Below are 15947 nucleotides of genomic sequence, written 5' to 3' on the forward strand. Positions count from 1 at the left end.
GATTGCAGATAGGACGTACTTTGAGACCCTTCATGAGGGTGCGTTTGTGAAAGAGTGTATACTTCTAGCAGCTGAGGCAGTGAGTTCAGAACAAGTGGATGATTTTCAATCTATTACCTTATCTTGTTCTACAATTATGCTACGAAAGAAGGACCTAGCTAATGGCGTTCATAGGCAATTATCTAGCATATTCACTGGCGATAGACGACAGCATGGATATAAATGAGACCTCCCAACTTCCTACTTTTATTAGAGGTATAAACAGTGACCTTGTGGGAAGGGAGAAACTTTTAGATATAGTCCCAATGAAACATACCACAACCGGTTTTGATATATTTGCTAGTCTCGAAGTGACAGTGGAGAGTTTTGGCCTTCCATGGGAAAAACTAGTATCCATAGCAACAGATGGGGCAGCTGCAATGTGTGGGAAGAATACAGGAGTGGTAGCATGTCTCCAAAACAAATTAAAAGAAATGAACCACATTCAACACGATCTTCTGCCTGTGCACTGCATTATACACCAAGAAAATATATGTTCAAACAGATCCAACTTGAAACTGTCATAGATGTATTCACTAAAACAGCTAACTTTATCAGATCAAGGGGACAGGACCACAGAGAATTTCAAGAGTTTGTGATATTCCGTATTATACGAACGTGTGGTGGTTAAGTAGGCCTACAGGAAATGTTTTATCGCTTCTACACTCTGAGGAAAGGAATAGCTCTCTTCATAGAAATGCACAGCGAACCGCTAGAAGAACTGAACAATGGAAAATGGATACAAGATTTAGTAGATCTCACCGGCCACCTTAATGATCTCAATTCCTCCTTACAAGGTAGAGAGATCTTACCATTATTCACCTCTCCAACCGTGGGTTGTTTTTTTTTTTTGCTAGTGGCTTTACGTTGCACCGACACAGACAGGTCTTATGGCGACGATGGGATAGGAAAGGGCTAGGAGTGGGAAGGAAGCGGCCGTGGCCTTAAGGTACAGCCCCAGCATTCTTTGACGATGTTAAAGCTTTTAAGTGAAAAGTACTAATGTGGGAAAGTCAGTTTGTGAATAAAGACAAAATACATTTTCCCACTTTGACTGCAGAGTTGTGTCTAGCTCCAAACTATACCAGTAAAACATTAGAAGAATATAGGTCCTAAAGAGTTTTAATGTCACTACATGATGAAATTGAGAGTAGGTTTCACGATATCCAGGCATTAGAAAAGGATCTGCAGGTGTTCACTACGCCCTTCTCAGATGGTGTGCAAACAGTTAGACAAGAACCACAGCTAGAGCTTACAGTGCGATACTCAAATGAAAGAAAAGTGTGGAAACAAACATTTTGACTGAATTGTATGTTCATTTCCTACGGGAGAGATTTCCTAGATTGCACAAATTTAATGCACACATATTTTAAGTATATTTGGATCGACCTATTTATATGAACAGATGTTTTCATTAATGATGAGTTGTGAATCTAGACACAGAACTGGCCTCGCAGATGAAAACTTGAAATGATACATTGATACAGTACTATCTAAATGAGCCCAAACGTCCCCTGAAGGAGGATTACACCAGTGATATGTTTCAATTCATGTGTTTAATTTGTTGTCAAAGTCATAAATGCCAAACAAATACTGAAATGTATGTAAACAATAGTGCAAAGAATGTGCATAAATCACATTAATTTTAATTTTTTTTGGTAAATATGTGTGTCCCAAAGCTTCAGTTAATAGGGAAAATTTATTCATTCAGGACATATTGCACACTGCTGTATATTTCCTTTGTCAATGAATAATTTTCTTGTCCTGTTATATTCTATAATCTGTGTCCTATTCGTCTCACATCATCCATGCTCCAAATCATTATTATTATAATAGCTGTTGTTCATATGGTAACATTTCCGAGCGGCAAGTACAGTACGGCCATAATATGCAACCCGCCTGTCCGCTGCTCTCTGGTAACGTGATGGACAGCCGTTCCGAATGGAGCACGTAACACCGGCTCCCTAGAGCACCGTCACTGCATTGTCCTACATAGAAGCCTTGTAGTGGTGGCTCAACGGCGCACTAGCCACCAGCGTCTTGGAAAGGTGTAGCAATACAACTGATGAGCCCACTGCTACACCGGGGCGAAGTGCTGGTAATTTCACAGCTGAAAAGATCTGAAAAGCTTAAATGTTTTTAAAACATTACCTTTTTTTGAAACATCTAGGCCTACTCTGGCACATCAAAAATTAATATACCATACTGTACTTTCCCATACCTAAAGGAGCATTTGCAATGTTGAGACCAATGGAACTTAACACCTATACCAAACTACACATCTCCAATACAGATGTAAAGTAAGTACTGCTCTATGGGCGTGAAACTTGGAAGACTAAAAAAAAACCAACTGATAAGCAGACTGCAAACATTTGTGAACAGAAGTTTGAGGAATATCCTGAGGATATGGTGGCCACAAGTAATCTCCAATGAAGAGCTGTGGAGAAGAACCCATCAAACATCTACTGACATTGAGATGCGTCGTAGGAAATGGAAGTGGACTGGGCATACGTTACAGCAAGATAAAGACAACATAGCAAGACAAGTCCTGGATTGGAATCCGCAAGGTAGAAGGAGAAGAGGCAGACAAAGGAACACATGGAGGAGTGTAATAGTGGAAGTGATGGAGAAAGGAGAGAAGACCTGGATCGAGATCAGGACGATGGCGCAAGTTCATTGATGCCCTCTGCTCCACTTAGGAGATAGGCCTACAGGAAATAAGTGAAGTCAAGTACTTTTCCATACACAGGCATCCATTTGCCTGAAGGCCTGCACACATTCTATAAAAACAGTGTTGTGTTAATCCAAGTGCTGAGACCAACGGAACTCAATACTTATACCAAACTATGCATCTCCAATACAATGCCAATGCCGGCTGACATTCGGTAGCACCATACTTTATAGGTTTGCCAGATGTACGGTTTTGCCCGGAACAATACGGTTTTTTCTCATTTTGTTCCGCGTACGGTGCACTATTTAAACCGTACGCCCAATGTTCCGTTTTTTAAAATATCATGGTTTAGACAATAGTATAGTATCAAAAAAGTGCGCGGTTATGGTCAAAATATTCTCTATTCTGACCTGACCAATGATCAGCCATCACAGTTGAGAACAGTGCTTCTGGCAGTGTTCTAGCGGTACTAGCAGGCATGTAGTCTCCATTATATATATCAGTGGTTTAATTGGCCTAGAAAAACTGAAGAACATTTTGATGGTACTTACGTTTGTCTTAACTAAATCTCCATTGAATGCATGTACTGAAAGAGTATTTTCAGTAATGGCAATAAAATGGAGAGATGACAGAAACAGATGCTCAGTACATACAATAAAAATGAACTTCTTGTGTACTTCAACTATGATGACAATTGTAAAGAATTTCTCAAGAAAGTTTTGTTGAATAAGAAACTGTTACAAATTGCTTCTTCAAATGACAAGTATTTGTGAAATGTTAATTTCAATGTAAAGACTAACGCACTATTAGTTTTTAATAAGTTAAGTACCTACATATTTCATGCTGACGCTGTTATATTATTAACGGCATTTACTTGTTAATATATCCCTGGTATTTTCTCTTAATTATCGCTATGGTGTCTTAATGTAGCGCTATATGGCAAGGAAATTGAAGTGTTCCTTATTTGCCATCTGGAATCGAGCGACTGTTCCTTATTTGCCATCCGGAAATCTGGCAACCCTAATACTTTAGTAGAAAACTTATTTACCTCTCGAACACTAGTGGTTATGTGATATTTAAATCAGAATATTTTTATCTATTTATCAAACATTTTAAAGTTTTTAGCACGTAAAAAATGTTTTTTACTTTTAAGCACATAAAAGTCTGCTCCCTAGTAATTCAAAAGAAAGTGGTTCAGTATACATAATTATCATATTGAATGCATTCAAATAAATGTCAAATATAATAGCACTGAAGAAATCATTAAATTAAAAAATAAAACTGCAATGTCAAAGACAGATCTGAGAGACCCGTTGTGAACACTAAAATATACCAAATGCATGCGACCACTGCAGGGTTAAAGATGTAATTGCGAATGTAACATACAGCAACATGTGCAGTGATGCTGAAGGCCAACAATTTGAGTATAGAACAAATAATGGGCAGATAATGAGTTCATGACTGTCTCATCAGTCTTTATTAGAGTCAGACACATACTGTATGCACAGGTTAAGAGTTAACAAGTATGAGGTTATGTTACTAAAACATGCTAATGAAGAAAAATTTCTTCCAACAATCATAATCTGTTACAAGATCCATGAATAGGCTAGGAACACCCCCTTTCTACTGTCATAATTTCTGAAAGACACTCCTTATAGCCTAATTTCCTTGTCACTACCATAGGCTATATTTCACACCAACTAGATCAGTCTTTTGATCAGTCGAGTCTCACTGCACACAGTCTATAGAAATAGTATTGAGTGTTGATCCAAGCATATTCCAGGTGGCCAATGCAGGTTGTCATTTGCTCAGATAACTGTGATGACACTGACTAAAGTTACCGGTAGGCTACTACAATTTTTATATCATCCTGAAGTTCAACAAACTTTGTCAACTCTGTCACAGCAATTGTGAATAACTGTACCACATTGCAAGTTAGAAAATCAAACTGGAAGTCAACATCACTGTTTATATACGGCAAAACTTTAAAATGCCAGAAAACAACAACTCAGCAAATTAGCAGCAATAATACACTCCATGCATAAACATTCAACAATAAAAAATTATTGTTAAAGACTGAATACTGTACATATTATTCTTTACAACCCACTCCAGAGAAAGATGAACTCAAAATACAACATTAAGAGTGACATGTTCTTAAATATATCTAGTGATTAATTCTAAGATGCAACATCAATACAAATTTAGTAGGTACCATTAAGCCTACATATTTGCATGCCACACTTTTGAGTTACTTCTTAAATTAATTTTGCATGCACTTCATGCATACTTTCAAATGACAGGTCAAATTAAGATTTTAAAAAGTGTTAGTAAATTCTACATCACTCCGGATAAACCAAACTTTACCTAATTCAGTCATACAGTATTTGAATTTTCTTTCAAATTATGGATGAAACAAGCAAGAGTTGAGTTCCTCAATTAAGTTACCTCCACCCTATAAAATAATAAGTATGATTAATACTTTAATTTAATCATTACCCATGGTCAGAGGGATTCATGTTTCCTCTTCAATATGTGTACAAGTGTTGATGCAAGTATCAATCGGATATGGCAGTTAACAGCAGAAAGTTGCAAGATTCTGGATATAGCCTAATACATAAAAATCGACAAATAAGGTTTAATTCGACATCACAAACAGAACTCAACGAAATGAGATATTATAATGACAGTATCTGAAGAGTGAAGAAAAACAATACTAGAGGACATATAACCTATTAAAATACACATCGAATACCTGTATCATATAACAACCTATAAACGTGCACGTATTAAACTTCACTGACTTGTTTAGAATACATGCTTTCGATGTGTATTTCAAATTAAAAAGAGACAAGCCAATTAAATTCTTTAGTCATAAATAATAACAGTAATCATATCCTCACAGCCATGTCACCTGCCATATCAAGCAGGCTTCTGACATTACGAAGAAATGGCAAATTAAAATGAAATAATATATCTCATGCTATAACTGAGTGTTATTTTACCATAAGTAAACCTACCTTCTCTAAAACACTACGTATTCCACCTCGAAGTAAATATCATGAAAAAAAAACTTTCAAATTCATTACTCCGGCCTACACTGGCCAACCCAACTGAGCGCACAGTCCAAGATGGTTGCTTTAAGCAGTGACGTAGTTAGATGTACACCTGAAACTCGAATGGTATATCACTGGATATTTACTACCGAAATCATCACTTTGGCCTTAGTTTGGTGCGAATTGCAGATTGTAAGCGTTTCTAAGACTCGCCAGTGAACTATAATTCTCAGGACAATGCTAAATGTTGTGAACGAAATTGATTTCAGTAGTAGAAAGGCAGTCGGCTATTTGTTAGGTTCAGTGAGGTTCCAGCATAGCGAGGTTACAGAAAATCGTAATATTTTGGGAACGCACTGTTCGTAGCAGATTCTCTTTATGATGGTTCGAATCATACCGGGATGGCAAATTAATATTAATAATTTCTTCAAAATACACTGCAATACAGAAACAGCTTATTTCAACAAATTACCGTTGCTGTAGGCTTACACCTAAAAATTCACTTTTTAATAAAAATCTGATTTTATTTGCGCCTTTAGAGTACAATTTTGGTTTAATGGAGAATTTAATGAAATCCATGATGATTTTATTTACTGATCTTGTATGAGAAGCCTTACCTCCTATTCAGTTCTGGAGGTAAAATCCCTAATTCTGGCTCATAATAATACCACATAGCGTATTTGTAAGAAATGTTACAACTGCTTATTTCTACCTTCAAACTGTGATATTGATAAGTGCTACTATCTCGTACATCATTATCTAGTCTTTATCAGCTCAAAAGATAACCAATAGGAAGAGAGTTCAGGGTGACTAATATTGCACATATGCCACTGGACACTTTTATTTTAAGCGAGAAGAGCTCGGAAAGCTACACCATCAAAAAGTTAATTGGAATTGCTGTATAGAGAGAGCAACACAGTGTATGACCTTGGTGGTTTTGAATTTATTTACACTGACCGGCAAGAAAAAGTGGAACACTTTAATTTGTTATGTAAAATCTTAACTTATTCCACGAAAATGTATAGTTTTCCAACAGTTTAAATTTTACAACACACATTAACTTCCAAATTTCTCTACGTTTTGCAATCCTTGAAATTTTTCAGTTCTGTAAGTTTTCTTTTCAGTTGATTTTTGGCAATTGTTATTAAGTTTATGATCAAACAAAACAAAGTTCATGTTTTTAAGCACTTCATGTGTACACTGGTCACAAAAAATGTATGTCTCCACCCCTAGTGTCTGACAGTCTGAAAATGCTGAGGCATACTGTTCACAACTTGTTGGGTGGCCTCTGCAGGGATGTGATCCCACTCCTCCAACAATGATGTTCACAGTTGTGCTAAGGTGATGGTGTCACGTTGTCGGACATTCCTTCCAAGTGTATCCCCTAGTTTTTCAAAGGGGTTTATTTCAGGACTTTGAACTGGCCAGTCCAGTGTTCAAATCCCAACTTTCTGTATATCGCCGTACCATAGCAGTCGTGGAAAGAAATAGACTACCAAGCAAGTTGGCCATGCCATTAGAGTTGCATAGTTGTGAGCTTGCATTCGGGAGATAGTGGGTTGGCAGCCCTGAAGATGGTTTTCCGTGCTTTCCCATTTCACACCAAGCAACTGCTGGGGTTGTACGTTAATTAAGGCTATGGCCGCTTCCTTCCCACTCCTAGCTGTTTCCTATCCCATCATCGCCGTAAGACCTATCTGTGTCGGTGTGACGTAAAGCAAATTGAAAAAAATAAAAAGGACTGGAAAATGTCAGACCTGTGACTGAGTGAGCGAACAGTATGTATGAAGGAGGTTACAAGAAGCATGTCTTTCATCCAGGAGATCTGCATATGGACCTGTACTCAAACACCAGAGCAGAGAAGTGCATCTCCATTTCACGAGACAGCCTGTAGGGTGGATCCTGTAGCAGTTGGCTTCTGTTCTTTTCTTCTTTTTTTTCTTGCTATTTGCTTTACGTCGCACTGACACAGATATGTCTTATGGCGACGATGGGACAGGAAAGGCCTAGGAAATGGAAAGAAGCGGCCATGGCCTTAATTAAGTTACAGCCCCGGCATTTGCCTGGTGTGAAAATGGGAAACCACGGAAAACCATCTTCAGGGCTGCTGACAGTGGGGTTCGAACCCACAATCTCCCGATTACTGGATACCGGCCGCACTTAAGCAACTGCAGCTATCGAGCTCGGTAAAGTCCTTTTCTCTGATGAGTCTCTTTAATTTTCAGGTCTTCTGATGGGAGAGTGTGTGGAGAATGTCTGGAGAGAGGTATAACACCATTGCTTTCTCCTCGAGGACTCCGTTTGTAGGCAGCTTGGTAATGGTGTGAGGTGGCATCAGCAATGTCGCCCACACTGAATTTGTGTTCATCGATCTTGAGATTCTCGATGATTAAGGTTACATTGAAGTGATCCTGGTGGACCATATGATGCCTTTTGCACCTTTCATTCACCAGAATTTCATTTTGTTGCACAATAACAACTTCCCCCATACCACTCGCTATGTTGTGCAGTATCTGCAGGAAGTTGATATTCGAACCCTGGACTGGCCAGCGCGTAGTCCTGACATAAAACCCCATTGAATATATATGGGATATGTTTGGGAGGAACATCAGATCAGATGTAACACCATCTTGGTATAAATAAGAACATAGTTGCTGGAGGAGTGGGATCGCATTGCAGCAGCAGGGGGTAGTCCAACAACTTCAACAGTGTGACCCATGTCCTCGTGAAGTGCAGTACAAACCTTAACTTTGTTTTGTTTGGTCATAAATTTAATAACAATATTGACAAAAACCAGCTGCAGAGAAAACTAAAATAAAATTGAAAAATTTCAAGAATTCCAAAACGTAAGGAAAATTGTGAGTTAATGCATGCTGTAAAACATGCTTTGATATTTTCTATAGCCAAACATCTAGCTTTTGTAAAATTTAAATGAATCTGGAAAAACAATACATTTTAATGGAATAAATTAAGATTTTACATACAAAATTGAAGTGTTTCACTTTGTTTGCCTGTCAGTATTTGTGAAAGCACAGTCACTTACAGGATTATGTATTATGTAAATCTGTGGGGCTGATGACCTAGCTGTTTATCCCCTTTAAACAACAAACATAATCATGTAAATCTATGGTTAAGTGTACACGGAGGATTAACGATACAAGATTTCAAAATGAGTGGATTTTATAATGGAAGCACACTTACTTAATTCATTGAACTGCATATTCTTGAGGAGTTTCTCAGTATGGCTTTTCCATATGTAGTCGAGGAGTTGACCATTGAAATCACCTATGTTCATTCATTCTTGTTTATTACACCAAACCAAACCCCATGGCGCAATAGACCCAAAGGGCCATCGCCTACTAAATGACCGTTGCTCAGCCCTAGGGCCTGCAGATTATGTGGTGTCGTGTGGTTATTCTTGGCTTTCTAAACCAGGGCCACCAGCTCACCAACAGATGGCTCCTCAATTGTAATAATGTAGGCTTAGTGGACCTCGAACCAGCCCTCAGATCCAGGTAAAATTCCCTGACCTGGCCGGGAATCGAACCCGGTGCCTTTGGATAAGAGGCAGGCACGCTACCCGTACACCGCAGGGCTGGCTTTGCTTGTTTATTACTGGTATTATATTGTAAACGCCTCATTTTCAAAACTCTACATATTTTTCAATTCAGCCTTTTGGATATAATATTATGAATGTATACTGGTATAACTGGGGTTGTCGTACTTTGCCCTTTTAATTTTATTTTTAAATTGCCCTTTTAATTTTATTTTAATTCAGCTGGCTGAGAGGCCAATTGACTAACTTTCCCTTGTGTTTTTTATTTTGTGCTGTTATCCCCACCAGTGTGGGGTATCATTGTACCTTTATAATGTTTTGTCTATGACATCTAGGTTTCCTGGCTTTTTGTCTTTGCTGTAATTGGAAAATTCTAAGTTCCCATGGAGGGAATTAGATATTTTTCACCAATAGAGCAAGTCAAAAACAGATCAGATGTAAGGCTTTTCAGGCGTTTGCTCAGACCTAAGACGAAACGCTGGTTAATAGAACAAACACCTGAATAGCCTTACATCTGATCTGTTTTTGCTGTAATTGTTTTAGTTTTGCATTTTTTTTCCTTTTTCTTTTTTCCCAATTTAGGATTGTTATTTTTCTCCGTTAAGATCGATTAGGTTGTGTAAACTGTAAGATTGGGAGAAAAATAAAGGTTTACTATTACTATACTGGTATAACTGATAGATTGAACCATGGCTATGGGTTGCTATGAGAATCATATAAAAATATTATGCTGTTAATCAGAAACAGCATTTTAAAATCACTATTCTTGACTCTCAGCAAGCATTGTGACACTTCTGGAACATAACCATTGTTGTGTCCGGCTCCGTGGCTCAATGGTTAGCGTGCTGGTTTTTTGTCCAAAGGGTCCCGGGTTCGATTCCCGGCCGGGGCGGGGATTTTAACCTTCATTGGTTAATTCCGATGGCTCGGGGGCTGGATGTTGTGCAGTCTTCAGCATTAGAATTCATCACAGGTAGGGCCCCATTCTCATAGACACGCAAGTCGCCTATACGGCGTCAAATCGAAAGACCTGCATCCGGCCTCTTCGGAGCCCACACCCCATTATTATTACCTGTATTATGTCAGGGGGACCACACATGTTTAAGGCTGAATATGATTTTCAATTTGTGAAGGATGTCATTAGATCAAAAATGCTGAGTTTAGTATTTATTAATTCTACAGGGTGTCTGAGAAGTCCCCTTACCCTTAGTTTCATATTTTTATTTTGTTATAACTTATCATGACATGGATCATTGAGTTTGTATAATTGGGGAGTTAAATAATTGTTGTATTGGTATCCCTGATTTGAAGCTCTCAAAAAGCATTGCTGTCAGTCTTATTTCAGTTGTGAAGCCATGGTTGATGTGAACGGACACAGTTAACACTGTTGAGGAGCAATTTGTGGCGTGTGTGTGGGTGCACGAACGACCACTTTGGCAAGCCCCCACCTCATAAAGCTACTCTGCTTGATTGGGAGAAACTTGCTTTTACTTCAGGCAGTGTCAAATACAGGCTGCGTAGTGGACGTAAGAAAACGCGGGAAGAAACGTGTGCCGGGGTCAATCAATTGAGCAGTCTCCAATTAAATCCATTCGCAAAAGAGCAGCAGAACTTAAAGTACCGCTGTCAACAGTGGATGGCCACATTCAAAGAGATTTTAGATGAAAGGATCTAGACAGATGCATGTGAATGTATTATCTGACAATTACATGGATCTGCAGCCTGCCTTGCTTTGTTGGCAAAATTTCCAAATGCCATGTCTTGCTCAAGAGTGTTATTTTCTGATGAATCTGTGATAAATTGCTATTCACAGAGGAGGAATGTGGCTTTCTGGTCTAAGGAAAATCCCTGTTATTTGCAAGAGTTGGAAAGGAACCTGCCTCATGTTATGGCATGGGCCAGGATGTCATCACATCACCTGTTCAGACCGTATTATTTTGAAGGGTACATGAATGGAAATTCTTATTTGCACATGTTACAAACTTGGTTACTCCCCTGCAAACTATGTGACCTTGCTATGGTGGGGAGACTTGAGTGTCCCAATGAAGCAGATAGCCAAGTTGCAGGTGCAACCATATCGGATGGGTATCTGTTGAGAGTCAGGCCTAAAGAATGGTTCATTGAAAGTGGGGTAGCAGCCTTTCAGAAGTTGCAAGAGTGGCAGTCTGGATGATGACTGATGTGGCCTTGTAATAATATTCAACATGGCTTAGCTGTGTTGATACTGCTGCATGGCTGAAAGCTGCGGGAAACTACGGCCATAACTAATTCCCAAGGACATGCAGCTCTCCCTGTATAAATGATGTACTGATGATGGCTTCCTCCTGGGTAAAGTATTCCAGAGGTAAAATAGTCCCCCATTCGGATATCCGGGTGGGAACTACACAAGAGGGGACAACCATCAGGAAGACGGATACTGACATTCTGCGAGCCGGAGTGTGGAATGTTGGAAGTTTGAATCATTGTGGTAGGTTAGAGAATCTGAAAAAGGAGATAGATAGACTAAAGGTAGATGTAGTTGGTATAAGTGAAGTTCATTGGCAGGAACAGCAGGATTTTGGGTCAGGCGACTACAGAATTACGGTATCAACACAAAATTGAACAGGGGAAATGCAGGAGTTGGTTTAATAATGAATAAGAAAATAGGGCAGCGGGTAAGCTACTATAACCAGCATAGTGAAAAGATTATTGTTATCAAGATAGACACTAAACCAATGCCCACCACAATAGTGCAGGCCTATATGCCTACTAGTTCAGCAGATGATGAAGAAATCAAAAGAATATGTGATGAGATAGTCAATTTCATACAATATGTAAAAGGCGATGAGAATTTAATTGTGATGTGAGAACGGAATGCAGTGGTAGGCCATGGAAGAGAAGGTAATATACCAGGCGAGTTGGTCGTGCGGTTAAAGGCGCGCAGCTGTGAGCTCGCATCCAGGAGATAGTGGGTTCAAACCCCCTGTCAGCAGCCCTGAAGTAGTGTTGGCTACTGAATGCATGATTCAAAGCAGTGTATCGATTCATTCAAGTGTCCGAGTGAATCGATTCACAGGAACGGTGAGCTCACGGCACACGATTCAGCTTACTCCCAGCGGACAGTGTTGAGTGGCGCACTCACTGGACGTTGACGGGGAGCCGAGCTTCAGCTGCAGCGAGACAGTGGATCATGGCACATCGAAAGAATCGTGAACGAGCGCGGCTCAGTGAGACACAAGATACACACGGCTCCTCTTCGGCTCACTGGACACGCGGAGAGCCGAGCTTCCGCTGCAGTGAGACATACAGCGAGCCATGGTTCACTGAAAGAATCGTATGCTATAATGGACTCTCGAGCTCGGCTCATTTGAAAATAATACCCATTTGCATTCACTGTCCTCTTCTTACAGGGAGGTTTAAATAATAGATGGATTTATTTGCAGTGTTAAAAAGGTAGTCTAAACATAATTCTGAAGTAGCTAGTAAGTAGGTAGGCTATTAGGTTATACTATTTATTAGTTTAATGAATCTTAGTATTATAACTAAGTTGACATTTGACAATTAAACTCGACTCTAGCCTGCCCTATGACCATGAGTCATGCTCATGACCACTCAAAAGTACCTGTTTTATATTGGGAAGAACGGCTCAGTATTCTCTCAGTTCATATGTCACATCGTTGCACAAGACTTCAATCATATGTGGATACATGCAATAACTTAACAAACAGTATGTTGAATCAGAAAACCAGCGGGCTACTGTACAACTCTAGCCTATACAAAATATGGCGATTTAAAAAATATCCTCAGCTGATAGAAAAATACATATTTTCAAAAATGACTGAGCGAGTTGTCGTGCGGTTAGTATCGCGTAGTTATGCACTTGCATTCGGGGGATGGTGAGTTCGAATCCCACCGTCGGTAGCCGTTAAGATGGTTTTCCGTAGTTTCCCCATTTTTACCGCAGGAAATGCTGGGACTGTACCTTAATTCAGGCCATGGCTGCTACCTTCCTAATCCTAACCTTTCCCACCCTGTGTCGCCGGAAACCTTCGATGTATTAGAGTGACTAGCATTTTTTCTAAGTTCGTAGTATGAAGATCAGATGGCAGCTGCGAGCACTGAATGCTGTTGCTGCTGTCTTACCAGTACATACTACACAGATGCAGGGAGCGGTGACTAATGTGCCGTGAATCGGATCACTGTATCGATTCAGTAACGTGAACGGAATCAAATGAATCGAATGTCCCATCACTACCCTGAAGATGATTTTCCATGGTTTCCCATTTTCTTACCAGGCAAATGCTAGGGCTGTACTTTAATTAAGGCCACGGCCGCTTCCTTCCCATTCCTATGCCTTTCCTGTCCTGTCGTTGCCATAAGACCTATCTGTGTAGATGCGACGTAAAGCAAAAGGAAAGGTTGTAATACAGTAGGAGAATTCGGACTGGGACAGAGGAATGAAAGAGGAAGTCGGCTGGTTGAATTCTGCATTGAATTCCTTGCTAATATTTGGTTATGCCTTTGCTGGCGAGACCTAGTGTTTAAAGTGCAGTATGTCTTCTGGTATGGGCTAGAGCAATTCTGTTACTTTCATTGACCTCTCTCAGTCTTACCCTAGGCTTTAACAATATGAAAGTGACTGAGGTATGAGCGATACTAGTAATGCCATTTCTTATGCAGCCAGTCCATGCTATGAATGATGTGAAAATGTTGCTCATAGGGTCAGTTGTGCATGCCTACTGATATGTAATAACAACAACTTCTGGCTCAGTGCGGATTACAATGGGAAACTACTTCACTCGTTTTCCTAGTATGCCTCATCAGTGATGCCTAGGCCATCTACGACAGCTAATGGCAGAGGTGTTGAGGATCCAACCAGTCTTCGGGCTGAGGACTGACATACATACATACATACATACAATACTGCTGAAGAAATGTCAGGAAGAAAGGAAAGATCAACTAAGAATCAATGGATAACTCAGGAGATACTAGATCTGATTGATGAACGACGACGGAAGTACGAGAAGGCAAAAAATTAAGAGGGCAGAAAGGAATATAGGTGATTAAAGAATGAAGTGGATAGAAAGTGTAGGACAGCTAAGGAAGAATAGCTGAAGGTTAAGTGCAAGGATGTTGAAGGTTGTATGGTCCTAGAAATGGTAGATGCTGCATGTAGGAAAGTCAAGGAAACCTTTGAAAAAAAGGAAAGCTAGGTGTATGAATATTAAGAGCTCAGATGAAAAACTACTTTTAGGGAAAGAAGACAAGGCAGAAAGGTGGCAGGAACATATCCAACAGATGTATCGAGGTAAAGACGTAGATAATATGGTTCTGAGCAAGAAGAGGCTGTTGATGGTGATGAAATGGGAGACCCAATTTTGAGGTCAGAATTTGACAGAGTTTTGAAAGACCTAAATAGGAACAAGGCAACGTAGATCTTGAAAAGACATTTGACAATGTTGATTGGATCAAGCTATTTGAGATTCTGAAGGTGATCGGGATCAGATACCAATAACGAAGAATTATCTAAAATCTGTATAAAAATCAGTCTGCAGTGATAATCGAGGGCTTTGAAAGAGAAGCAGAAATCTAGAAAGGAGTGAGGCAAGGTTGCAGTTTGTCCCCCCTCCTTTTCAGGGTTTGTATAGAAGAGACAGTAAAGGAAATCAAAGAGGAATTTGGGAGGAGAATTACAATCCAAGAAGAGGAAATCAAAACCCTGAGGTTTGCTGATCTTATTGTTATTTTATCTGAGACTACAGAAGATCTGGAGAAATTGCTGAATGGTATGGGCAGAGTCTTGGTTAAGTAGTACAAGATGAAAATAAATAAGTCCAAGACAAAAGTAATGGATTGCAATCAAACAAAGTAACAGTCAGGTGATGCAGGAAATATTAGATTAGGAAATTAAGTCTTACAGGAAGTAGATAAATATTGTTACTTGGGTAGTAAAATAACTAACAGTGGCAGAAGTAAGGAGGACATAAAATGCATACTAGCACAAGCAAAGGCTTTCTTAAGAAAAGAAAATTGCTCACTTTGAACAATGTTATGGAATTAGAAGGATGTTTATGAAGACTTTTGTCTGGACAGTGGCATTGTATGGAAGTGAAACAATGACTATAACTAGCTCAGAAAGAAAGAGAATAGAAGCTTTTGAAATATGGAGTTACAGAAAAATGCTGAAGGTGAGATGGATAGATGAAATCCCGTTAGGCTAAATTTGACCAGAAGAAGAGAGAGAATGATTGGACACACCTTAAGACACTCAGAACTTGTGCAGTTGGTTTTTGAGGGAAGTATAGGTGGTAAGAATGGTAGGGGTAGACCAAGACATGAATGTGACAAGTAGATTAGAGCAGATGTATAATGCAGTAGTTACTTAGAAATGAAAACATTAGTACAGGATAGGGTGGCAAGAAGAGCAGTATCAAACCAGTCTGTGGCCTAATGACTCAAACACACAAACTTGGTTAATACCTCAGCTCCAAGACAAGGGAATCATAGATCATGTGTGATTATAGCAGGACAGGGCTCCAGTACATTTTGCTATTCAGTTGTGCGAGTTCCTTTATGAACAATTTTGAGGCCGCTGGATTGGGCATGACTCACCAATACTTCCAGCCCCATTGAAATGGCCACCACA

At 39.5% G+C, this 15947-nt stretch overlaps 1 protein-coding gene across 12 annotated transcripts in view; it reads right to left on the minus strand.

Annotated features, from left to right (window-relative positions):
• The window catches only part of AP-1gamma (adaptor protein complex 1, gamma subunit), a 792649-nt gene extending 786178 nt beyond the window's left edge, over positions 1-6471 (minus strand). For 3 of the 12 annotated variants that reach the window (XM_067141834.2, XM_067141827.2, XM_067141828.2), the window contains exon 1: positions 5731-5963. Coding sequence is in view for 5 of the 12 variants with exons in the window: in XM_067141824.2 (XP_066997925.1) it covers positions 6384-6439 (56 nt within the window). In the remaining 7 variants the exon portion in view is untranslated. Of the gene's footprint in view, positions 1-5077; positions 5166-5209; positions 5321-5730; positions 5965-6383 lie in introns of those variants that run through there. The other 9 variants (XM_067141824.2, XM_067141823.2, XM_067141832.2 and 6 more) reach the window with 8 other exon arrangements.
• Positions 6472-15947: the final 9476 nt, after the last annotated feature.

The sequence above is a fragment of the Anabrus simplex genome, chromosome 2 (genome assembly GCF_040414725.1).
Source record: "Anabrus simplex isolate iqAnaSimp1 chromosome 2, ASM4041472v1, whole genome shotgun sequence".
Taxonomy (NCBI): Eukaryota; Metazoa; Arthropoda; class Insecta; order Orthoptera; family Tettigoniidae; genus Anabrus; species Anabrus simplex.